General features: G+C 39.2%; 1 protein-coding gene across 1 annotated transcript; it reads left to right on the top strand.

Annotated features, from left to right (window-relative positions):
• The first annotated feature begins 1,830 nt into the window (after window positions 1–1,830).
• On the top strand, window positions 1,831–27,458 carry LOC130191610 (kinesin-like protein KIF18A). Its single transcript, XM_056411258.1, has 18 exons — window positions 1,831–1,920; window positions 2,988–3,330; window positions 4,848–5,005; window positions 5,573–5,677; window positions 5,997–6,107; window positions 6,380–6,577; window positions 10,745–10,921; window positions 11,030–11,104; window positions 11,206–11,303; window positions 14,392–14,554; window positions 15,131–15,295; window positions 16,254–16,375; window positions 16,498–16,769; window positions 18,684–18,740; window positions 23,306–23,648; window positions 26,231–26,326; window positions 26,543–26,640; window positions 26,877–27,458. Exons 2-18 carry the CDS (start codon window positions 3,018–3,020, stop codon window positions 27,005–27,007), a joined length of 2,682 nt encoding a protein of 893 aa, XP_056267233.1. The 5' UTR covers window positions 1,831–1,920; window positions 2,988–3,017; the 3' UTR covers window positions 27,008–27,458.

The following is a 27,458-nucleotide window of genomic DNA, read 5'->3' as shown; positions in this document are numbered from 1 at the left end:
AGGCTAAACTTCCATAACCTCCATGCTCTCCACACCGTGGGATTTGTTTTCCTTAACATGGGGTTGGCGCACACTGGAAAAAACATGGTTTAATGATCTATGGAGAAAACAAGTGGGAAAAAGTGTTTAAACCAATTTAGTGGAGCAGGGTTTGGAACAGTGACAGCTGACTTCAGATTTACAAATAGCCAAATAAGTGTTTGTATTAACGATGCTATTATTTGGAGTAGTGATCAAGTATAATAACTTGGAACACAAATATTAGGCAAACTTGCAGATATCTTGTGCTAGAGGTTGAACTCTTCCAACAGCCCACATCTGTGTCTCATACACTCACCACCACATCCTCAATACAAGTCATTACATCTTTGGTTAATTAGTTCAACATTTTGACATTCTACATGGAAAACACTGCCTGCAGTGAACCACATGGTTAAAAGGGTATGCAGGTGTTTCCTGGCAACAAGATGCATCGAAAATTAGAGATCAGTTAGTGACTCGTGATTCTAAAGAAATATAAATATGTGCTGGAGCTAAAGGAATTCAACTCATTTGCACCAGGCATTGGTGCACACAAAGCAAATGTCCAATGGCAGCAAAGCATAACACGGTATTTGATGACATATATATTGGTATATTGCGTGACAATGCATGATTGCTGTCAGATATGGGGCCATAGCTGCTGTACCTTACATGACTTAAAAAAACACTTTGTATACATATTATTATTATTATCACTATGAATATTCTATTCTATCAAGATGTCAATACAAAATGTTACATTGTTCAGGTAAGGCAAGCTGTCCTCTACTAGAAGAGCAGAGAAGGGAATGAATGATGGACTGTTTGGAGCAAACTAATTAGTAGTTGTGAATTATTATCTGTGCCGTTGTTACAACTTAATATAGCCGTAGATACAGAGGTATATTAGACAGCCCTCCCATTTGGCCCATCCCCAGTACCATTCGGTGATGTATAGGCACAAGATAGGATAATAGCATCATTATTAAACAATGTGAGGAGGGTGTATTAAGACCCTCTTCTCTTACCGTCATGGCTACTTAGTTGCTCTAGGCATTAAGCTATGAGTGGGGCTGAAAGGTCACACGAGCGTTAGCTACTTTACGGCAGTCAATGTACTAGTTAGTTAGTTGGGAGCTGCTGGTTATGTCTCATTGCACCAGACGCGTGGATTCGTGTGTATGTTACCATGTTGTTGTACCACAAAAACAAGCAATGTATGTGTGCAGCAGGTTGACGTTAGCTAACGAGTCACCTTGCTACAAACACCAGAGCTAAGAAAAATGGAGTTCACACCCTCCACTCAACTACAGCGTTTGGAGGTGATACAAGTGGAGTTATGCAACTCACTATCAGGAGCGTGCAGTTGCTGTCCCATTAATCGCTCTACATCACCAGTGGCTGAGCTCTTTATCCCTGACGATGGAACGACGCATAGGATGTTGTTGCTATGCCACCATGTTGGGTGCCCACGCGCGACTACCTTTTAGAAACTGTCGACCGAATTACCGGATGGGGAATGCTGCAACAGGACATTCAGCTACATTTAAACATGTTTGACTAAGGTGAGGTGTGACGGAGAAACGTGCCTATACCTCTGAAAGGTAGACAGTAGCTTACCGTAGTGGAACAGAGCGTAGCTCCACCTTCAGTTGCAGCAGCATGTCCGGCGCGTCACCACGACCCGCCCAACGACAGCGGACGCGCGACCAATCCGCCGCCACAGAGGGAGAGGGTTTGTTTTTTAAAATATTGGCGCTAGTCGTGCTAGCTAAGACCAGCTATCGAGCTATGCCCAAGGTTCCCTAGCGAATTCATTTTAATATAGGTACTTGTTTACTGCCAGGAAAGGGGAAAACGTGTTTGCAGGAAATGAGAGATAACCGTTAATGATAAAAGGTAAGACATATGCCGCGACTTCTACATCAAGGAAGCAACGTTAACTCACCGGTGGAAGTTGTGCGAGAGCTGTTGGCTATTATAGCTAGCAGGCGTTAGCCGAGTTTACGTTTTCAGGTCGGTTTTTCATTCTATTGCTATGTAATGTGTGCTCAATTAAAGTGTGTTTCGCCAACATCTAAGTACCACGTAACCAACACTAAAACACTAGCGGGACCTTTTGTAGCTGGAGAGTAACGTTGGTAATCCTGTTATCCATGAGGCAAAGGTTGATGGTGTCGTTATTATGTTGTTATTCCGTGCTCTACCGTCTTGGATTTTAATCCATGTGGTAGCTGCCACTAAACTTTTACAACGTTCGTCCACCAGTTTCATTGTAAGATGTATCAACAGCATGATACTCATTGGTGTTTTTCTCTGCAATGGTAGGGATGGAAGTGTGCATAAACAAGATAATGCCAGTAACATAAATTTGCTTTTGCACATGGATACACTCAGTTATCCGATTGTTTGGTACGCCTGGTTAAAACCAGTGTATTTATACAACATAACTTAACATATATTCATCATATGCCAAACCCAATTAAAGCTTTATGAATGAAGATGGGCCACACATTAGATCCTATCCAATTTTACGAAATGAACGCCAGTACAAAGCAATACAATTCAACAGTATTGCGAAGACTATGGCCTCCAAAATTACATCAATTTGAACCAAGACCTCTCTGAAACATGTTTAACTCAACTAAACGTTATGGCCTTTATTATATTATCATGTATTGCAAGGCTGTTCTGATCTCCCAGCCTCATACAGGACATCCGTGGTTTAACTAACCTAGAGTAATGTTATCACACATTTGACTGAAATGCTTTACAATCCATACAGTATATGACACCCTCTATCCTCAGACCCTCGACATGACACAAATGCCATCGCCTGTTGTCTTCTGTCCATTTCCACAGTTTCTTTTAAAGTGTCTATGATTTATTGAGCACATTGTAAAAAATTACACAAATGATTTTCAATGTGAAAAATATAGGTAACCTTTTTGTTTCGTATTTTACAGCAACACTGAAGTCACTGCAGAAAGACCAACATGGCAAGTGACTTGTGCAGCCACGTGAAGGTGGTTGTTCGAGTGAGGCCAATCAGCGAGAGGGAGAAGCGTGAAAACTGTCGAAATGTTGTTCAGGTTGTTGACAATCACATGCTCATATTTGACCCCAAGGAAGAGGATACATCATGTTTTGGGTCACGAAGAATACGAAACAATATCAACAAAAAGGCTAACAAAGACCTTAAGTTTGTTTTTGACCGTGTCTTCGGTGAGAACTCTACCCAAGATGACATCTTTGAGAGCACCACAAAAGGAGTGTTGGACGGTGTGATGAATGGATTTAACTCCACAGGTAACGCATAACATGTATAAATAATATGTTTAGGAACAGATAGTATGTTGGTGTATAGAAAACATAGATTATGTTTACTTAATATTATCTTTTATTGCTAAATACTCCTTTCGAGAGGCATAGTACTGTCTATATGCCACCACTGCTCGGCCTGGCTTATGTTATTGAAGCTGTGAATGTGTTTATATCAAAGGTGTTATGGATATGGCTATGGTAGCTTTATTGTGACTGCGATTTACTGCTTTTAATAACATTACCCAAGAAATTATGTTATGGCAAACAAGGTTTAGAACCTGTGCTCCTTCTCTCAGACTGATGTGTTGTCAATAAACCACAGACATTCAAGAAAACAGTAGTTTGCATAATGCAAAACATAAAGTAAGGGAACATATATTCATTGTGAGAGTGTCAAGAGTAGTTCAGGAGGGAAAGTCCCTCCATGACCCCCCCCCCAGCAGCTCTGTAACAAAATTAGCTAATCTGCCATGTCAGTAAACATTTTTGACTGCATCTCTTCAACCCCAGTCTGACCAAATACTCAAATTGGAATGCCGTTATAAGCCACACAAGTAAGTCGTGGCTCGTTGACTCATGCTGCGTTTTCATTAATTGAAACTGCTGGCTGCTGTTAATTTTCTTTGTCTGCTCAAAGGTTCACTCGCTTGTCACTCGCTCATAATACTGTTTAAAAAAGAAAATTGGACTGCTAGTGTACCCACTGTGAACAGGATCTGAAACAAATGGCTTTAGAGAGTCATTATTGATCCATTGAAAGATGCCGAGAGCGGCAAAAACTCTTGATCCTGCTGAACAATTTTCGCTCTGTTAGCAGTTTATTTGGTACACATTAGCTACAACTAATGTAATTTTATACAGCCGTCATGCAGTAAATCCTTCCTTCATTATGTTATAATGCTCAGTCTTGATTGAAATGTACCTTTTTGTGGGTTGTAGTTTGTGATGCTGTTGAACTTATATATATATATATAGGTGTTTCTGTTATTACGCCTAACCTCATTGATACAAATAAGGTGGTTGAAATAACAAACTGCAACTTACAAAATAATCATAGAGTCGAAGCAACTCCTTACTAAAACAGTGTCCACAAAAACTAAATATTCTAACTCAAGTGAAGGTAGCATTTATTGTAAGATGTGTGTATTGCACTACATTAGTGTACCCAATAAATTGGCTACTGTGTTTACAGAATTCTAACCTGTTTAAAGCATCTCTTTTAGTTGGTGTTGTGACCATATTGCACTGTACGCCCACTTTTAAATATAGGCTGATTCAAACATCATTTTGAATCAATTAGGCTCACCATAGCCAGGTGTAAGCATAGCTCTGTTGGGCTTCATTTTTAGATCTAATATGTTAGATATTTCCATTTTTCCTATTACGATTTGGGGTTCAACTCTGTCCAAAGTAAGTTTGATGTTGTAGTTGCTATTGTTGCAATAAGTGGTTATTTTTTATGTAACTGCTTTACTTTATTAACATGTGTCTTTCAATTTCAGTGTTTGCCTACGGTGCCACTGGAGCAGGCAAGACGCATACTATGTTAGGCTCGCAAAATGAGCCTGGGGTCATGTACCGCACCATGACAGAGCTGTTCAAACGCATGGATGATGCCAAGGAGGAGAAAGAATTTTCTGTGGCATTCTCATATCTTGAGGTCATTATTTGTTTATTTATTTATTTTTTGTTTTCTTTTTCAGTACAGAACCTTCTTATTTTGTGTCAAAGTGATTCTCAGACTGAGACTAAATAGCCTTACTTTATCCACTAATTGACCATTTGTATATATATTTCTCACCCTGTGTTACCTTCAATTCTTTTAGAATTTCAGCATTTTTCACGCTGAAAGACGATCAATTGAAGTCCGGACAAGTCAGAAATGTTTTACATTTGAATGTTTTAGTGTAAATATATGTATTTGGAAAGTACTGAGCATCTAACCGGATAATTTAAATGTGGATAATAATTCATGACTTGTGTGAGAGTTTGTCAACAGCTTTAAAAATATTTTTTTACTTGGGTTTTTTCACTTTGGAGGCAAGAAAAAAATATATTTTAAAATAATTAAAAACGTGATGAGTAATTGATGTACAAATGGTAATTTTGTGTTTAAAGTATTCCTTTTCAAGTTTACTAAATCATGCATTTCTATCTTGACTGACCTCTTTTGTTGGGTTTGATGGGAATGTAGCTGTTTTCAGTTATTTGTGTTGTTTGTTTACAGGTTTACAATGAACAGATCAGAGACTTGTTGGCTAACGTCGGCCCGCTTGCCGTCAGAGAGGACAGCACTAAAGGAGTGGTCGTTCAGGGCCTCACACTGCATCAGGTCAGTCGCAGCAAACGTATCACATAGACCCCCATAGCATCATAGAGTGTATTCAAGGTAATTACTAGTGTCAATGCAAAGTCTATATATTACAACCTATTTATGTTTTCCTCTGTTGCTTTTGCAATACATGTCATATTTTAATTGGAAAATCGTATTTGCCAAGGCTGTAGAGGTTGTGCAAAAGTAGATGACAAGAAATGTGATGTTCAATTTAATGTTGGGCATCCTCACTGTTCTGTTGCTGTGGAGATTCCAAATGGGGCCCTTTTATTAGGTCACACAACATCTATGTATTTTCTTTGTTTTTCCTATATAGCCCCAATCTGCAGCACACATTCTTGAGGCTTTGGATTTTGGCAATCGCAACAGGACCCAGCACCCCACTGACATGAATGCCACTTCTTCCCGGTCCCATGCTGTATTTCAGGTATTTCCATCACGTGTTATTGAAATCCTAAAGCACAATTAGGCTGTAGCATTATGTTAAAGCCTAGAATAAGAAAATATAAAGATAATAATTAGCAAAAGAAGAAACATAAATACAAATGCTGAACTGTAAACTGTTCCCACTCCCCAATTTCAAGTGGGCAGTTACAGATAATGACTGTTTGAAGTATCTTGTTTCACTACAAACGTCTAACATTGCACCACCATTTGCTTCTGGAAAGTGTTGAACTTATAGTTTTGTATTTTCTTCAGATACATTTGAGACAGCAAGACAAAACCGCCAGTCTCAATCCTAATGCCTGCATTGCCAAAATGAGCCTGATTGATCTGGCCGGCTCGGAGAGAGCCAGCGCCACCAATGCCAAAGGTGCACGTCTGCGGGAAGGCGCTAACATCAATCGTTCACTTCTTGCCCTTGGAAATGTTATCAATGCACTTGCTGAACCAAAGGTGGGTTTATATTCCCCGTTTCTTGCATTTCGGTCGCCTCATGCAAAATAAGGGAAATAAAATAAATGTCAATGATGAAATTTACCACAGCGATACCTATTCATTTTGTTATAAAGGGTGTTTATAACATTTGCATTGGGTCTAATGAATGTTCTGCTCATATCATAGTCAGAGGATGTATGTTAACATTTCACATTTTCCTAGATCATTGTGCCACAATAGCATAGGGCCCACTTGTTCATAGAAACCCTTAATTGTTTTGGACACAACATTTTCAAGATTCAAGATTCAAGATGTTTTATTTGTCACATACACACACAGGGTGTGCAGTGAAATGAAAGTGGCAATGCTCAGCAGGAATGTGCAAGGGCAACAAGTACACACTATTTACAATAAAAAACAACACAATATTTACAGTAAGTGTGTGTGTGTGTGTGTGTGTGTGTGTGTGTGTGCCTAAGAGGGGCAGTTGTGTGGGTCTATGTGGGGGTCCTGGTGAGGTCGGAGTTCACAGTCCTGATGGCCTGAGGAAAGAAACTCCGTCTCAGTCTCTCTGTTCTTGCAGCGTGACTACGGAGGCGCCTGCCTGACTGCAGCAGCTGAAACAGTCTGTTGTTGGGGTGGTGAGGATCCTTCATGATCCTGCCGGCTCGCTATCTAGAAATAGAGATATCAGGGGAAAAGAGAAACTGGAAAATGTGGTCTCTTTTGAAATATTTACGTGTTTAAGATTTTCTGTTTGCTGGGACCAGTCTGTCAGATGTCTCAGTAACAGCGTGAGGTTAAGATTAGTGATTTGTTCACAAAGGAGTTATCATTCAAACAGTGTTGTGTGTCTGGCTTTGTAACACTTTTAGATGCACAGAAGACACCTCCTGGTTAGCAAAGACGGCTGTGCACAGCAGCATCTGTCACACTGTAGAAACTGAACAAAGTCTTTGGTTAGCTTCGTAACAAATGAAATGCAACTTTGTGAATCACTGCAGAACAAAAGTTAGAATGGTGATTTAATTAGAAACCTTTGAAATAATGTTCCACGGTGCTTTTAAAATAACGTAAAGTCAAGCCAGATTCAACAGTTCAAACCAATCAAGGTAATCTAATACACAAACATTAAACACAAATATAACTTTCAAGATTTTAAAAGAGAAAACAAAAGACAGTTTGCTTATAGCTTGTAGTCTATTGAGAAATTGTGTATTTTGGTTATGACATTATTAGCTATTCACTCTATCACCAACTGATACCATGTTTACAGACAGTCTGACAAAGAATGTCACAGTCACGACACATTAAACAATATATTAGATATAGNTATGACATTATTAGCTATTCACTCTATCACCAACTGATACCATGTTTACAGACAGTCTGACAAAGAATGTCACGACACATTAAACAATATATTAGATATAGATGTATAAATAACAGTGTACAACTACAGTGAATGTGCTTCAACTATGTTTTATATGGAGTACTGTTTTTATGCTTGTATATGGTCAACCTTTTTAACTGCATATGGCCATTTTGCATTATTTTTCTAAGATTATTATGGTTATAGGTATATAAAGTTCAGAACAAGCCTCCATATAAAAAATGCAGAGCCTGGGAAGTAGCAAGCTAACTGAGTATTTGGGTATTATTTCATTCCAGTTGCATACATTAACCTGCCAAGCAGTCGTCTCATTTTACACACCAGTCTCGAGGGATGAGGCACATGCATACAGGAAGTGCAAATGTACCGCGTCCATGTTGAAATGTGATCCTTCTTCAACAGGTTGCTTAATTCTTGTGTTAAAACTGCGTCCAGTTGGTTTTATAGCCTGCTCACCATTCTTGAGTGTTGCCGTCATGGACATAGTTTGATCCGGTCAACTCACAACGCCCACCACCAATCCCCTCTCCTTTCCCACCCTGTCGCCATGATTATTGGTGCTGCAGTGTTTACTGTTGGCAGACAAGGAATTCATGTTGTCGCCATTGTTTACAGAAAAGAATGTCCCCACTTGTGTCTGGCCTGACATGCCATTCGTTTGAGTAGAAGAAGAATGTCCGCTCCTTCTGTTCTGGCTGTCATGCTCATGCTATGCTGCACAGAGGTTTTTGTTGTAAGTTGTTTGCCTTCGGCGATGTCCAAAGCAATGCAGATACATTTGATGCAGCATCCTTTCTCTCCATGTTGGCCATCCATCCACACAAGGCCAGTGTTTCCCTCCAACAAAAAGGGGCTTTCTGAAAATCTTGTCCAAACCGGATACATTTTATTATGCCAATCTTGTTTGCCAAGAATACTGAGCTTTTTGAAAAATACTGAAGTTTGATTGTCAAGCTGTTGAGTCATCAGGAGCCTTGTAGTATTGTTAAAGCCACAGTTGGCAATATTGTGGTGTATCAAACTAGAGGTCCCGTGCTCGATTAAAAAAATGAGAATCTGAATACGATAGATACGGTTAACAATATTTAATGGCAAGAAGTCTAAGCAGAAAATTGAAGCTACGATCGTAGGGCCGACTGGAATATTACGCCACAGACTAACAACAAAGTAGCTGATAGGGAACTGTCTTGTAACCTTCCGACCGTCTAGAGAACGAACTCACCCTTTCCACCCGTATTTATTAGTAACGGCATTCACACCTCTTAATCCTAAAAGTTAGTTCCATTGGTCAGTTCAGCATGCTACACTCTAGTTGGCTTACGGCCAGGTCATAAACAGGTAATAAAACGGGTCACAAAATAGCCAGGTCAAACGTCATGATCCCGCGACCAATATTACTTCCGGTCACCTATGTGATGAAAGTTCCCTTTCACAATAAAAGTGACACATGTCACTCTCCTGCTTCAAGCAACGTAGAGTAGACATTACCCCTATGCTTCATAACACATCAACAACAATATCAATATTCTCCCTAATATTTCCTATGATAATATCTTGCTATATGTATTCATTTAAAGCACAAATGTTCCCTATGTACATGTGCAAAGTCAAAATGACCGATTACAACTTAACAGCAACATGAATGAAAACACTGTTGACATTTTTGCAGAAACTCTTTCAATACCTAGAGTTGTACATGAGACCGATTATCTATGTAATCATTTACCACCTTGGTTGACAAGTAGCATTTACAACCTTTGTTCAACTGTGTGACACAAAGACATTGGCACTTGGATTTTGTATGATGTGGTCTGTTTTGATGAGTGATCGTAGAGTCGAAGGTGAAGGAACAAAGCACCACATGGTCAGCTTAATCAGACGCATCCTTGTCACTGGGTTCCCTTTGAAGCCAGCACTTCTTTGTCACGGTTGTTTCACACCGCTTATTCACCTGTAATTTGCAGGTGGACATTTTACTCTAAACCTGCGGCTGATTCAACATGATTGACCAAACTAATAGTTAAACAAAACACCTAGTTCACTTTGAGATACCTACCGGTACTTTAATGAAAGAATGGGTTTGGATGCCTGCTGTTCTTATCAAAAACGATATTTTCCAAATTCGCACTGCTATCCTGAAACTCCCATGACTTGACATCAACTATAACTAAGGTCTAAATCCAGATGTAGGATTTCGTATTTTTCCGAGGGAGAAGTGCAGGCACAGCTGCTAACCCCAAAAGGGATTATTTTACACTCCTTTGTTACTTGACTTTAATGTGACTTTCTGCAATCCCAGTGTCCATGAGATTGTGACTCACCTAAGCAGCTGTAGTCTATCTAGTGCCATTATTAAAGACTGAGCCAGGTTCACAGACCAGCTGCGGAAAGACTCCAGACCAGTGTTGTGAATGGCTGTTCCCGGTTTGAACCCTAAAGGGAACCATCCATAGTAAATTCTGCTACCCGTTAGGTTTATTGGTCCCCACCAAATAGTGTAATATGACTAAGTTTCTCTTGTTGAGCTTGTCCAGATGGAGAATGCATATTAAGGCTTTCCCCACATTTGTGCTCTTCTGCATACCACAGCAATAGCACACCTTTTCTTTGTGTCTGATTTGTTTCATGGTTGAAATCGCCAATCCTATTTCTAACTTTCATTTGATGTATAAGTAAACTCAATAGAAATGCATGATCTTTTTTATTTTTAGAATTTCTTTCTGAGCTATTTGTAAAAAAAAAAAATCTTTTTTTTCTATGTGCTAATGTTATCTTTTTCTGTTTTGTTTTAGAGTAAGAAAAGTCATATACCGTACAGGGACAGCAAGCTGACGCGGCTACTTAAAGACTCCTTGGGGGGCAACTGCAGGACAGTTATGATCGCCAATATTAGCCCCTCTTCCAAGTTATACGATGACACCCACAACACACTGAAGTATGCCAGCAGGGCGAAGGAGATTAAGTCCTCGGTTCGTATTAAAGTTATTGTATTGTTTTATAATTGTCAATTGTTACATAACTGATTTGATACTTGAGCTATGGATGTATGAATGTATTGCTATTCCTTTACCTTTCAGCTGAAAAGTAATGTTGTAAGCCTGGACAGCCACATTGGCCAGTATGCAGTGATATGTGAGAAGCAAAAGCAAGAGGTAATATGAAACATCAACACTGCCATGCTCCATTTCCTTCTCATTTTAGAAGTCACCTTAATCAGTGGTTCAATGCTCACTGCTATTTCTGTTCTCTAAAGATTCTACAGTTGAAGATAAAACTGAATGAATATGAGAAGAACACGGTGCAAGGGGCTTCAAACATGATCTCATCGCAAAAACAGGCCGATTTCAAAAGGTAAGCATCTATGTAAGTGTTCTTCAGATTGAAATCTGAGACATCAGAGGTTGTTTCTTTATTTTTAATAAACTCTGTTATTGTAGACATTTTCATTGGAAATTAGTCGCAATGGTCGAGGTTGTGCAATTGACTTATAGTTTTTATTTATTTATAGTAATTTATGATGCAATCAATAAATAACATGCTGTATATTGGACTGGATCAGGTATACACACACACACACATATATATATTTGGATTTCTTTACACTTGGTAGGTCACTGTTGGATGAAGTAAAATCTCCTCTCATTGCCCACTTTCTCCAACTCTTCCTTGGGGTTCACAAGGCATTTCCAGGCCAAATGGGATATATTATCCCTCCAGTGTGTTCCAGGGCTGCCTCAGGGTCTCCCTTCAGCTAAACGTGCCTTAAATAGCTTTACAGGGAGGTGCCATTGAGCATCCTAAACGGACACTCCAACCAACTAAATTGTCTACTTTCAATGTAAAGGAGCAGTGGGTCTTCTCCATCTCTGCCTTTTTGTCTCTCCCTGAGTGTAGTCACTCCAGACTTGGGAGGTACGAGATGCTCTTTGCTCTTAGGCTGCACCTAAAAATAAATATGGTGGCCAATAATGTTCTGTTTAATATATTTTTTATTCTGGTGGAGAAAACTAAATCATTGTTGTGGCTGGAAATTATTTGGTTGTACCCTTTTACTTTTCAAAACAAAATCCCAACGTTCAAATGTAGTGTTCAACCAGGAGCCGCACTTTCAAGTCGAGGTGTTTCTAAAATAGAAAGAAAAGAAAAGCAACTGTTTCTTACCTAAAGCACCTCTACTCTCTTTCATCGGTAACTCACAGTGTCGGTGTGGATATCATTAGTTGAAAATGCCAGCTGCTGTTTATTTGTTTGTGCTGCCTTGCACACACTCACAGCACAATGTATTAGGGGTGTTTTTGACAGCTGACCTACCCAGAGTGCATTGGAAACACATTTTTCAGAATTGGTGATCCAATACCACTTCTACTAAACAACTTGTTTGTGTTGCTTCTCTGAAATGCTTTGTCACAAAATGGCCCCTGGAACCTCCTGGAACAGTGCATCTTCATAACAATCTAATGTCCCTCTTTACCAATCTCTTTCAAAGGCAACTAATACTGTTTCATGGAGAAACATGTACAAATATGTATTTCTTATTCTGTATCATAATTAGTATTTATGTTTTAGTGTTATTTTTTTGAGTAAGAATTCTAGCTCTGCAACATAACAATATTCTTATACAGGACTTCTTTTTTAAATTGTCCACGCCCATCCCTAACCTACACTAGTCAATGGACCTGCAGAGAGCAGCCAGATACTAAAATATTGATAACTGGTGTAACGGTAATTAATACAGTGTTGGTGACAAATTCATGGTAAATAAACCATTATTCTATCATTTGTTTTGTGATGTAAAGTGTTGCTATTTCTATGCTTACACATATTATTTGTCTTTCATTTAAAACATGGTGACCCATTTAAAAACATATAGGACTGACTACTGCTGCTTTTCAATCTACTTCTAACTTAAACAGTTGGTACCTCTGTGTATAAGTGTTTTATATAGCAATCAACATTAGCTTAACTATCTTTTATTTAAATGAGGAGTTTTCATTTGACAGGGACACCTGTGCAGAACGTTTTATTCAAAACATATATACACATTGATTTCTTTCACATAATTCAGATTAACCACATCCAATCGATTCAATTTTAAGGCACACAGTGGCATCTGTTGGGGTATTTGGGTGTGGGGGGGGGNGGAAAAGCTGAATGAGTCTCACTCCCACACATTTCATTCACTGGCATCAGAATTCACAACTCGCACAGTGAGAGGCTCTGAATAGAGGCTGCACGCTTCTCGCGCTATTAAAAATTCAGCAGTCTAGCAAGGCCACGACGTCTCCTACGTCACCGGAGTTACATTGAAGAGTGCAGTCACATTTCAGCGACAGCTTTCCAGTCTTATTTACCTGCATGCCTCTCCTGTCTCTCCTACTGCTTTAACACAACCCGACCGCCACTTGCATCCAATCGTGATATCACCGCAACTCTGTTCTAAGAATACATGTGTACATCATACAGCGAAGAATATCTTTCTGGCTCACACCGAACAGAACTGGCATCTAGTTGAAGCTCTAGATTATATGAGAAGGTTAACATCATCATTAATCAATAGTGGAGAATACCTGTTTTAGCCATGGAAGCGTTTATGAAATTAATTGATATATTCTTACATCATTACTAAAAGCTGTCTTTCTGTATTTAAACTGGTTTTAATGTCTTGATAAAACATGTCAATATCTCATGGCCTTGAGTGTATTGAATATTTGGAAGAAGTGGTTTGTAAAAGCTCTTGGCACAGCAATTAATATAAATGTGCGCCATACATGTGGCACACCAGCTTCTAATTACATTTGGCTCGAATCCCTGTCATGATGGCAATGTTTTATTAGATTGCTTTGTACTAAGAGGTGTTTCTAATATTCTGTCCCATGAAGTTGAATCAGAGTGGACAAAAAGAAACCCCTTTCAATATAATACAGTTAAACAACACTACAGCCTAAAAAAGGACCAGAGTTCACCTGTCTGACAGTAGCAGCTAAAACTGAGCCTTACAGTAGCGCAAAGACACAGTTTATCAAGGCGATTGTAATCAATTCTATTACACTACATATGTGGACCTTTTTATCCATTTTAAGGGGACAATTTATCAATTTTGATAATATGAATCACAAATATATTTACATATACAGTATATGTGATACAGGTATTCTCTGCAATTAATTAATGATGCCGTTAACCTTTTCATATAATCTAGAGCTTCAACTAGATACCTGTTCAGTTTGCATACATCACATGTTCCTTTAATTGCAAAGAAGTTGGGACCAGAAGCTTATTATGACCTCTGTATTTTTAAAGTTTGACAATCACTTTTGTTACTTTAAAATGTTGTAATGCAGGGCAAATATTCTTTCAATTGAACATCACTCTAATCTTTTTCTCTGTCTCTTTCTTTCTTTTTCTCTCTTTATTCATGTATTTATTTTTTTCTCCCTAGGGTGTCAGAAGCTCTGCAGCAAATCTTCTCGGGCCGGGCCCTAATCAGGAATGAACAGCTGGATCTGGAGAGACAACTGAAGGAGAATGAGCTGCGCCAGCGGTACACTGAGGAGGACAACCTGCAGGTCCAATGTTTCTGTGCCAAAGAAAAGACCGAGAAGGTAGCTGATGCTTACGCTGCTATCCACAGTGTCCATCATCCCCGCAGAAAATTAGCTGCCGAGTCATCATTTCACTTCTCTGTTCTCTGTAGTTGTCTTGGCCTCTCATTTACACCACTACAAGAGGGGGTCGCTGCTCCTGGCTCCTCTTTGCCATTTGAGTCCCGGTGTTAGTCCCAGCTGTAAATGCCATTCAAATTATAAAAAGAGAATTATTAGTACCAAACTTTCCAGAATTGTTAGCTGTCATCCAATGCAAATTAAACTGCGGGGGCATTTACCGTAGAGTGTTACTGAATCATCAGTCTTCATTCTAAAACAATTCTTTTAAATGTACAATAGTTGTAAGTTACATTAATTAATTCACATTAATTTCTCAAACAATGAACAACAAACGCCTAATGGTTTTTTTTCTCGATATAACTCGACTGGAGCTTGATGACACATTGTTTTTTGCAGCTATAATTATTGTTATTTAGACCACATAGTTAATAGTGTGTTCTACTAATGCTTGCACAACCAATGGACTATTCATGATCTCACCGAAATGACTTTTGTTGTTGTCGCTGTTAATAGGCTACTTGTAAGCACGAGCGGAAGATTGCCAGCTTACGCACTCGGCAGCAACACATTCACAAACGTTTGAATGAGACGGAGAAGCGTTTCCTGGACAATGATGGCTTGCTTCATCGTGTCGAGAATGAGATTAAGCTGCTGAAGTCAAATGATCAGACCTCAGAGGTAAGTGGAACTAATTGACTCACATTTACCGGTGCTGAAAAACAGCCGAGTGATTGACTGTCAAATATGTGTTTTGTTGTGACTTAAGTGTTTACATGTCACAGTTGTTTTGTTTTATCATTTTTATTTCATGTTTTAAAACAAAGATAATTGCTTCAATGTTTCGCGTAAACTATATCTTTTATTATAACGTGTGTAACCACAGTACTTCTAGCCATGTTTATATGAATTCCAACAGCACTTGGCACATTGGTAATGGAGTGCATGAATTATTGTCAGACTTTGGATATTAGATCGGTAGAGGCGAAAAGTGAATAAAAGTAGTTATTAAAAGTACATAACTTGCGGACAGGATGACATATTTTTGAGTTAATGTCAGAAAACAAATGAGAGAGAAACTTTACAATGTGGGTTACAGCCTTCAAAACTCATTGCTTGGTGTTTTTTGTTTGTTTATTTTGGAAGGTAGGCTGTGTCTCTACTGGTGTCGTGACTGTCTTTGTTTTCTTCCCATCTGTTCTCCTAGTAATTAGAACTGTGCTCATTTTATTTCTCCGGCTCACTCGTGGATCACTGAAGAGAATAAATCAATACCCTTTACTCATCCCTCACACAGCAGCCAGTTACCTAAAACCATGGCCATGTTATTTCTTTCTTTTTTATCCTTTCTTCCAGGAACTGACCCGGAACTATGACGCACCCACCAGTCAAATGTTCTCGCTGCTGTTGTTTCGCAGCTTCTTTACGTCAGAGTTATTTTATTTGTTTCCCCTCCTTTCCCTTACTCTGAGCAGATAGCTTTTCTGATGAAACATGGACGAAAACAGAACTTTACATCCGCTCTCTCGTATCCTGACCCCTAACAATAGTTTCTTTTAATTCTGCCCACCAAAGTGCTAATTCAATATTATTGCCTCATCATTTATGCTCTCTGAACTCATTTATTTGTGTTGTTCAGGTTTTAGATAAGAGCCTATATTGCCACAGACTGGAGCTGCAGGTTAATGACCTCAAACAACATATTAAGCAGATGGTCGAGCTGACTGCACTGCAGGATCAGGAGAACAAGCGTATGCAGAAGTAGGTTGACATTACGAAGAACCAATTCAGTGCAGCCAAAGATACTGCACTACACCTCACTGTCACTCGTGTTTCTTTTCCTGGAAGAAATGTCTCAATACTATTTTTCCATTGCTTCTCAGAATGGTGAACATCTTGCTGCCAGCCTATAGTCGGCACTACTCCACGTTGCGGGGGGCTGGGCAGGTCACCGCCGCAGACGAGATGGAGAACCATGAACTGGAGCACCTTGTGTTGAGGGAGAGAGGCGTGGTCTGGGCTGACCAGGAAGGGGTGGGGCAGCAGCTGAAAGGTGTAGAGGTCGGAAAGCTGGAGACGAATGAGGTGGACCGCAGCGAGTTGGCACCTGTCCTCTCTTTCTCACATCTGCTCTACCACCAGAGTAGCCCCTGCAGTAAGTCATGATACTATTATCCTTTCTGTTTATTCTTCTGTTGTTTATTAGGGTCCGAGCGACAGACGAAGTCTGACCGAGAGGAACCTATTGAAATTGTAAGGGGAANCTCTACCACCAGAGTAGCCCCTGCAGTAAGTCATGATACTATTATCCTTTCTGTTTATTCTTCTGTTTTTAATTTAGCATGTGTTGACATGGACACTCGTGAGGTTTAGAAAATATGCTAGAGCAAATTATGAGTAGTTACATTATCAATTTAATATGAGAATTATTTGTTTGGATTAATCCATGAGTTGGTTAGTCTAGAAAGTTTTTTAAAAGCCCATCACAGTCCCAGCACTAAACATTATTGGATTTATAATAACTTCTGTGAGAAGAAAACTTCAAATGTTTCAGTAAATGGTGATTGCTTATAATAAAGACAACTACTTTGAAAAGTTCCATTAAATGTTATGTTAACCGAAACTGAGATAATGCCACAGCGCCAAAGTAAATTAATCAAGAATAGTCACACCAAAAATATATATAATGGGCCATTCATAACTCTGACTTGCAGATACTATTTTATGTAAATATATTAACTTGAAGTTAAATCTGGGCTTGATCAGGGTTCCCACGTGGACTGGGAAACACAGAAAATGACAGCAAATCATTTCGAAATTCTCCTATTTTCATTTAGCTGAGAGCAAACTGCTATGCTGTCTGTCAATCAAAGCGCCACAAAAAGGATGTCACTGCCATCTGAAAAAGGCGTCGTTATGTTCAGGACAAGAGTATTTTGAATAGGCTGCTCCATCTAGTTTGTGGCAATCGCTTTAAACAACATCCCAGCCCCCAGTGTCATGTCCCATAGGAGCACATGCCGGTTACAACTTCTGTGGCTGAAAATCCAAACACACATGATTAGTATCCAGTTGAGCACATGCTGCTTGTAAGACAATAATGATATAGTTGGAGCAAAAAATGTGGCGCAACATCTACAAAAGCTGTGTGAGTGCTATGATTTAGATACATGTTTTCATTTGATGATTCTGAAATGTGTCAGACCTCAAATTTAAGATTAGAAATGCGTGTGACGCCTAGATGTAAGAAAGTGTTAAATATATCAGTCATGTGTCCTCTAAGGTAGTTCAATGAGGCCGAGATTACACAATCCCTTTTTTAACTGTCATCTCAGTATGACCTCGCAGCTGTGGCATCAGGCCCACGTGACGTATAAGACAGACAGTGGGAAATGGACCAACGCAGGCTAACAAGACTCAATTACTATGATAGTGTCCATCATTGGTGAGACATTAAACTCTGCACCTGTCCCTCAGTTCCCTTACTGGCTCGGTTCAAATTGTGTTGCATTCAGTACTTCTTTGAAACAGTTTTTCAGGAATTCCAATTAAAGTTATTGTCAGTAGAACAAATAATTACAACTCCTGAATAAAGCTACTAGCTGCAGCCTCCTGTGGATTATGGATTAAAGGTTGAAAGATTAAAACGTGTTTATTTAAGACCCAACACTCCAGGTCGACGTCATCTTTGGGCGATTCATTATAAATGACAACTGTTTCTTTTGACTCCACATCTGGGCCACATTGCACATTGCTTGGGCTTTTGTGCGAGATTTGGTTTTCTTGAACATTGTGCAATAGCTGGAATGACTCTTTCAAGGAAAAAAATGTATTGCATGACATGTGTATACTTGTAGCACTTTTTTAAGTGTTGGAAAGCGTTTCACGTTTTTTATGGAAGCAATATTTCATAGAATGTTAAGTGAATTCTTTTGACTAAATTTGAAACTCCAAAAAAGGTACGCTAGCGCTTTTCCAACATTTAGGAGCAATGTAACATTTTGTAATAAAATAAAACTATTTAGGACTTGTTGTTGCTGTTGTAATTATGATTTTTTTTAATTCTCAGGTGCAGATGGTCGTACGAAAAGAACATCGATGTGCAATGAGGCTCCATCACCCAAAGGTAAATCCCCTCTCCTCTCTCCCCCGTCATGCTAACATACTGTAGTCATTAATCTAAAACCCCTGCATGCCTGTTAATCCCCCCTCCCCCTCAATAATTCACTTCTCTCCTTGTCGGCTTTCACTCAATCCATCACACTTGCCCAAACACACTTTTAGAGATGATGCTGCATTTGATTAAAGCAGAACGAACACGCCATAAAGTTGTGTTTTTAACGTGCGATATGAATGTTGTTTTGGGTTAGCCTAAATTTCCACTTTGCAGTGTTGGTTTTTATTTGCTGAACATGTTTTTAGCAGTTGAAGTAAAAGTACTTGTTGGGAGTAGTAAAATAAACAATAAAACTCAGACATGTAATATAATTTGATTTATAGCTGGGCTGCAGACATTCTGTCTTGGCCAAAACATGAATAATAAAACGATGTGAATACTCACAATCGGTTTTATAGAGGGAAAAATGTACACATGGAACCTTTGGGGAAATGTAACACAAAAACCGTTGTGAAATATTGCAATTCAAATTGGCTGTAATGATATTTACCGCAGATGGTCTACATTTCATTGAAACCTATTGTGGGAAATGTAACTTTTAAAGAAAATACTCCTGCCAGATGACCAGCGTTCCGTGAATGGAAATGAGACATGAGAGCACCTGGGAGTTTGTCCCACAAAATTATTACTATTAAATCTCCTTGCAAGTTATTATGAATAAAAGTCTGTATGGCCTGTCTCTCTGAGTCAAGCCAGTAGTCTTATAGTTTGGTTATTTATTCTAATTCTCTTCATTTAAACCTTTCTTTGCCAATACATCTATTGTCATCTTTCCACATGTGTCAACATGTCCACACACCAATTGTATATCTATTGTATCTATCACTCGCGTTTATATTTTAACACAAAAACCGTTCAACGTTAACTTTATAATAATAAAAAAATGGTTGGATTTGGTATTTGGGAAACACTGATGGATACTTTTTACTTTCCACTCATACAATGATACTTAATTAATACCTATTATTAATAACAAAATGTATCAAGCACATTAGAATTATATAATCCACAACCTTCCTTGTGTATATGTAATAGTGTATATGTAATACTATTGCAATGTACCTTGAACAATATACCAGACACGAAAAGATGTATGTTGTGTCAATAATATCTACTTCCTACGTCCAGCAGCACCTTTTAGAAATTAGGCATCGTTCAGAGATTTCTCCTGTTTTAACACAACATGCATGAAATCCATGTATTGTAGGCTCTATAATAATGGATTACCTTGAAGTAATTTATTTAGCCTTTAAAAAGTGTCTTTGCATCACTATGACCCCATAATTTTGATCATATGTCTACCGTTTCATCTCTGATGAAACCATAACTCCGTTCTTCTAATCCAGCTCACATGGCACCATGTCCATCTTAATTTCAGAGCTACCGCTCGTGCATGAATGTAGTTTATACACACGCATATGTACAAGAGGTTCAGCTTCATACATGTTGGGCAGCATTACCAGCTATTCTATTCGGTCAAAAATTGGCAAAACTCTAAATGATATACATCTGAAATAACACTAATGTTTGATGAATAATGCTTTTTCATAGCATTGGGACAAACCTCTCTGATTTCGTCCTGATGCTGTTTGGCAGTCCCTTACTGCTTCCTCAGCTCTTGATGGCAGTCACTGCAGCATGTTATGAGAAATAGCTCCACCCTGCAGTTTGCAAAGCCAATCAAACTCCACTGGTTCAGAGAGGGTTGAGGTTTTGAAAGAGCATTAACTCTTTGTGCACTGCTTAATAATAGAACATCACACAAAAGTAATCACTTTGAACACAATTCAGTGTTGATTTAAAACATGTCCACACATGCATTTATTAATAGCTTCATGATGTTTCATTCAGCTATCTCCCACTGCCTCCTTTATGTTCAATCCTCTACCTCTCACTTCTCTTATGTATTTTTTTTCCTCCTTTGTATTTTGCTGTCCCTTTTGCTTCAAACATCTGTGAGTGGATTTTTCTTCCGTTCCGTCTTTCTTTCCCTCCTAGCCTGAAATGTTTTTTTCTCTGCCTGTCTGGCATCTCGCCCTCCCAATCCCTCTTGAGCTTCATTCATGAAAATGCAGATCCACAGCAAGGCAGGACAAAACGTAAACTCCCCTGCTCCACCAACCAGAAAAGGCGCACTATAAAAAACAGGCAGCAGCAACCAGGCGACCCTAATTCAGCGCAGCCTTCACCAGAAATAGCAACTCATGCATGTATTAATCCCCTACAAGCCAAAAATATGTGATTGAAGGAGCTCTGCTGCCATTTACTGCGAGGGACAACTCCTCTGCCACAGAAAAGGGACATTTGTCATCATGTCCTTGCTCGGTGTGCTGTCTGAGCTCTGACTCACATTTGCTAAATATTGCAGTTTGATATTTTAAGTAATGTCTCACTTAGTCATTCACCTTTTGTATTTAGTGCTTTTACTTCCTCTATGTGCTATATTTTTCCTTTTAGCCGCCTCCCTAACCCCCACGACACACCAGCAGGAAACGCCATGAGCATAATGTGATTCATACACCGGGATTTAACCTCATTCTGCTCTGCAACTTGTACAAGTTGTTGTTGCTGCCGTTGTTAGATGAAGGTAGACAACGTGGGGGAAAGGTTACTTGATATCATTTATCATATTTGGTATTTTAATACATATTTCTGAATATAATTTGGTAGTCCTGTTTTCGTGTTTTAGGTTAGTAATGCTGAACATACCACAGGGTTCATTGTCATTGGGGCTAAACATGTATTTTAAATTGCGCATTGCTCTAAAGGTGGATATAGTAGTTCAAACTAGCTTTGAATGACAAACATCAGTCCTGTTGGAAATCTGCTTTCTTGCTATAATTACTCCTAATTAAGATAAATTTGACCAATCTCTATGCTATTGGTCAGTGAATTCTAAATATTGTTCAGTATCTGCTCGAGTCGTCTGTCTGTCAGTGCTCGACTGTTACCAAAGCGTGGTTGACGTCTACAGTCGGCTAAAGCTAGATCAATAACGTCTTTTTGAACAGCAAAATATCCAGGCGCCATCCTCGCTAGCTTTTTTTAAATAACCCTTCACAATCTTCAGTCTCCTCTTGCTCCTTGGCTAACTTACAAAATAGAACTTGCTTAAAGCATTGATCATGCCCTTGATTTTATTGGGGGACAATTGAGTGCAGAAGTTGGAGTGACGGGACATTTTATGTTTTATGTTGGTCACTTTCACCCCAGGACACTGGCGCCAACTCGGGTGAAGTCTTGTCGTATTTTTAATTCTCTTTTATTCTCACAATAGCGCAGAACAAAAAATAAGGTTATTCCCATATTTAAGTCAAAGTATAGAGACTACGCACGAAAAGGATTTGCTGTATTGCAGTTGGTTGTCACAGAACTGCTAGCTAACATTAGCACACTGCTGAAGGGCAGTCACCACTTTATTGTTCCCGGTATAATCACTGGGTTGGTACGTTTTAACATCATGGGAGCAACAAACTGAGTACCCTGTAATATATGAAGCAAAACAATATATCTATGTTTTATTTTAGACCTACAGCTGCAGTAGCAATGAGTTGAAAGAGTTCAGAAGGGTGTGTTCGAAATCTTTTAATTTGCACTGTTTAGCCGAAGGCTGGCACTTCAGTGCTTATTACTGGTTTAGTTTGGGGGACGGCATCATTTGGTGTGTTAAGTGTTGCCACGCTAACTTTTTAAGGGGGGTTGATATGCTTTCTCTTTCAAAGCCCTTAGCTGGAACAATGTATTGATGTACTTCAAAGATGGCTCGTTACAGATGCCGGCATCTGCAAAGACGTCTTGAACCGCTGTCAGTGGCAGATGTGATGGAAGCATCTTAGTCACAAAGTCACACGGGGATGTTGCTGCCATATTCTGACCAACAAGCACAAACACATGCAGCGTTTGTAATATGTTATCAAAGAAAGTGAATATGGGATACAGACAGCAGATTATTGGGCCATTCTTCTCCTCTCCGTCGACTGGAGAGTTCTCAGTCCGATTTAATTCTCATCTAATGTTCAAATTGTTTGACAAGGAACCGTATAATTATATATGAAACGTATTGTGCCGAAATGTTTCCTTGTTAAAGCCCCTGTTAACTCTCACGTATTAAGTATTTTTTTTTTTTATAAATATTCTTGACAAACAAAGTTAAAGTTTGTAAAAACTCATCATGTGACCTGCTTCAAGGTGACTGTGTGGCTGTGTTTTAAACAGGTTTGATTGAAGAACTTAAGCAAAGAACCCACAACTTCCATCAGGTTTTAATTTCAATATTTCTCAACCCTGATGGGTGCATGAACATATGTGACATGACCCCTTCTACTTCAAACCAGCGAGAAGAGTACAGAAGAAAGCCCTAATGTGAAACACCCCAAACTGTCCATATGTTAAACTCCCTTTATGACTACCTTCATCTTTTATAGGTTGTGCATTGTCAGTTAGGTTGAATACATGTTATCACTGATTTCTATTAACTGTCAATAAATGTTTTCATTTTTTGTTCTTTGGTGAAGGAAAACCGGCTGAAGTGAAACTGGAACCACGTCCCAGAATGCCAATCAGGAGAAATTTGTCTGAGTCGCTGCCACAGCAAAGCCCCCAGACCGCTGCCATGGCCCAGTTTGAGGAGAGCATGTCCCCACTGCAGTGCACCCCAGAACCTTCACAGACCACAGTCTGGGTCCTGCCACAGAGCTCCTCCAGCGCCACGGACCCCAACATGACCTTTGACGTTGTGGACAATGACGAACAAACTGCAAGTAATGCAACCATTATCATTAGCAGCGGTAGTCCCTGTCGAGCATCAACGGCTATGGACTTCTCGGCTCCCAGCCAACTGCTCCAGCCGACTAAAAAGTAAGAAAATATCCTTTACCCTTTCACTTTGTCTTTTGATTTGAGGATGTTTAACAGTGTAAATGGTTCTTTGGACACACTTCACATGAAGATATGTTCTCTCTTCTTTAAGTCAATTAGATATCATGATAAATACCTTTTTAGGCTGGTTTGTAATGTGGACGACTGTTCTCTTGACTCTACACATGCAGTATACCGGTTCTGTTGGCAGTCCATATGGTGCAGCCCTTTAACACATTTAAGTAGTCGTAAACGAATGTATCAACACACCCACGTACCGCCTACTGCACTCCTGTGGTCCCTCCAAAATGTTCTGCTGCTATAATGTTCTGCTATAATTCTCTCACCATAAACAGCAAAAATTGTAAAAACTGAAATGTAGGAAACACTCCTTTATGAGAACTGAGACACTTAAAAAATAAAATACTGCTGTAACAGCAGAAACCAAAACAGAACATCACCATCTCACTGTGGACATTTTTATAAATCAAGTCCGGAGGGAAATATGTAGCAGCTGCCATCGTGTCTCAGATTTTTTGGTACATTTGTCACACTTTCTGCCCCCCTTTGTTAAAGCAGAACTTTACCAGCATGATCACAATGGACCTCTATGATATACGGAGCAGGTACTTGGCAGCAAAAATTCCCAGAATTGTGTCTCAATTCTGAGCCAGTGTTCCTCACATTAATTGCAATCTGATCTGCAGTTTGTAAGACGACTAATACCCCAATAGTTCAGTTGGCCATGGGATCAATGACCATTGTGTTCCATTATTTGGCGATGGATAGTAACTTATGCATTTGTTTAAATTAAATCCTCCAGTTTGCATCTTTAACTCTGGGGAAATGTACATGGAACAAAACACAAGATACTTCTGTGTACTTGGATGTGCCAGACTCCTCCTGAGAAATGTCACTAAATCGGTTGATAATTCCATAATTTATTCGTTATGTCACAACTGGTAAGACCTTGAATTGAAAATTGGTATTTACTCCTTCACCAGGAATCTTCACATTATTTAATTTAAGATTTTAACACAAATATTATTATTAAATATTGTGGCTGATTTTCAGCATGTTAATAATTGTCTTGGTGTTTCTAAAGGAATTGGCACAGATGGGAAAACACTCCTTATTTCACCCATGCTTATCTTATTTAAATGGCGTAACTTTTTTTTTTAAAGAAGAAGCATGCTAATTCAAAGTCTGTTGAGTGTTAATGCCTTTTTAAACCCAGAAAGTTCTTGTACCACACATTATGAATTAATCATTACTCCCCGAAAGCATAAATTATCAAATTGTTAGTTGCAATTAACAGAAAATTGCTTTAAGAAAAAAATATTTATTGAAACCTTCCTTAAAAAGGTTTCAGAGGGAACGAGCAGTTCCACAAAATGTTTAAAACATATCTGAAACACGCCCCCTGGCTGCACACTGAAATGTTCATAGCCATTGAAGATTTCTGTGTCAACGACGCTCAGTGTGTCTGGCAACATTCAGAAGTGATAAATCCCCCAAACCGTATTCAGAACGAGACCGAGACTAGAGTGCAAACAGCATACGAATTCTCACCAGCAGCACATTTCTCCAGACTGGAACATTGGGCCAAGAAGCTTAAGTCGGCTCAGAAAAGGCAAACAGGACGGGGAACATTTGCAGCCATAGCATCAGACGGGGTCCGTCAGTGAATAACGCTCCAATAGAGCTCCCACGTTGACACATTGAGCGTGTATAAATGTATTTGTAACTAACGAACCTAAAAATCAGCACGATAAAGGAAATGGTCATATCTTGGCATCATTTGTGCGACCCCAGCATATTATTAGGACAGATCAGGGCTAACCCAGACTTTATGAGAGCTCTCAGCACCTGGCCACGGACGGTCACATCTCAAAGGGAAACGATTCCATTTGGTTAGCAAGTAAAAGCATGACCTTTTGGTGAATATTTGTCGGGACAGCGCTAACTGTGTGAACTATGAAGGCAACTTTAGGAAACGTTGTGCATGAGGGGTTTCTGGAACTGCGAGGCGGGTGAGTGGCAGTTCTCTGGGCCGGGTTTATGCATGGGTCAGGAGACGGGGACGTCTGAGGGAGAACACGTTTCACATTCATTCTCATTCATTTGGTAACTGCCGCTTAAAGACGAGTAAAAGCTTCAACATGTACGAATGAGATATTTACGTATTACAATGTTTTACAAGCTTGTGTGAACCACAGACCATATTTCAGGTGTATAACCAAAAAACCCGCTTCTGTGATTCTACTTTGCACGGAGTAGAGCGTGCGGCAGCTTAAAACCTCACATCGGCCTGTATGGACCTGCTTCAAACTAAAACGGGAACATCCAACATTGATGTGCTCATTTTGTAACTGGAGGTGCCACGAGGAAATATTATTGACGACCACAACATTTTCAGATCCCAATTTCTGAATACATCAAATATCAAAACTTAAGATTTCTATAAACGTTGCTTTTTGCAATACAACAAAAGCTAAATTGTAATCTATTCTAGTTTTGAACACAATGGGAGATGTTCCCTTTGTAACGATGTCATGGTAACGTGAGCCTCTGCTTTGTAGACCACAGATGTCGTCTTTACAAGAGTTGAGACGAACCAAGTTCCCGACCTACATGGACATGACGTCTGCTGCGCAACGAAAGCGTAAAATGATGTGGTAATGTGCCTCGGCCTCTTTCCTCTTGTGTTCACGTAAATCATCTCATTTAAATACCAGTGGATTAAACTGTGCTTTGGCATATTTGTAATAAACTAAAGTTGGTCAAACTGCCACCAACATAACACAATTCATAGCCAGTTCTTATTATTATGATGGACTCATTTTATTGATGTGATTTGAATTATTTTTTTCTTTTCTTTTTTCTTGTGCCAGCGTTCCAGAAGATTTAACCCAGGGTGTCTCTGCACCAAAGCGCATGAATAAGGACCCCTCAGTCGCCCGAAGACCACTCCGAGTGCGTCGTTTTGCTGGTGAGTGACAACACGGATAAGTTAAAAGAAACCGAATGGATATGTTGCAATACAAATGTAATGGGATTTGTTTTTTCACTCTGGTTAGTTGCAACAAGAAATATTGTGTCTCTCGCGACTCCAAACTGTTTCTGTGTGATGTTTGAAACCGTGTGGTGTTTAGTTCATTTCTTCACATTATATAGTTGTGTTAATTCGTGCTGCTATTCCTTGTTTTCTTTGGTGTCTGTTTCCAGGTTTAGAGGAGAACAAGCCCCGCAGAGTTGTGAGGAGCGTTTCTGAAGGGAATCTTCTTGAACCTCAGAAGTCAACGTCCTTTTTTCATAAAACGTCTCAGCAGCTAAAGCGAGTGGCCAAACGCATGTAAAGCGACATCGTGTTTGAATCACACCCGTTTGCCTTTATGAACATGTTCACCCTTTTCCAACCGTTTTCATCCTGTCAAAACATTTGATCAGAACCCAAACTAGTGATCCATTGTGTAGGTTTCTCCACGAGAAATGAAAATGTAAAACAAGTTGCACTATTTAGTTTTTGTCTTCGATTGAGCCTCACACTGCTCTGGAACTTTACTTGACTTAAAAAAACATTGTATTGGACATTTGTATAGATTATTGTTTACGGAGCAATTTCTTTTATTTCTACTCCTTTTAGATTTGAATATATATATTATTAAAACACTCACGTTCACACTAACGGCTAGAATAAAAACATGTACTGTGGATGTTGTGTGTTTTACATACGTTATGTATTTTAAACTATTCTCTAAATGATTGATTAAAAAAACTAAACCACTAAACACTGAGTTGTCTGTATAG

The sequence above is a fragment of the Pseudoliparis swirei genome, unplaced genomic scaffold (genome assembly GCF_029220125.1).
Source record: "Pseudoliparis swirei isolate HS2019 ecotype Mariana Trench unplaced genomic scaffold, NWPU_hadal_v1 hadal_183, whole genome shotgun sequence".
Lineage (NCBI taxonomy): Eukaryota > Metazoa > Chordata > Actinopteri > Perciformes > Liparidae > Pseudoliparis > Pseudoliparis swirei.
Note: the sequence above shows the minus strand (reverse complement) of the source record. Positions and strands in the feature narration are given on the sequence as shown.

What these genes read in the sequence shown, in the direction of transcription:
- LOC130191610 (XM_056411258.1), top strand. Translation starts at nt 3,018, where the DNA reads ATGGCAAGTGACTTGTGCAGCCACGTGAAGGTGGTTGTTCGAGTGAGG. An exon ending in AGGGCCTCACACTGCATCAG is followed by an intron (nt 5,678 to 5,996) that starts GTCAGTCGCAGC and finishes TTTCCTATATAG; the next exon opens with CCCCAATCTGCAGCACACAT. An exon ending in CTGCTCCAGCCGACTAAAAA is followed by an intron (nt 23,649 to 26,230) that starts GTAAGAAAATAT and finishes TCTGCTTTGTAG; the next exon opens with ACCACAGATGTCGTCTTTAC.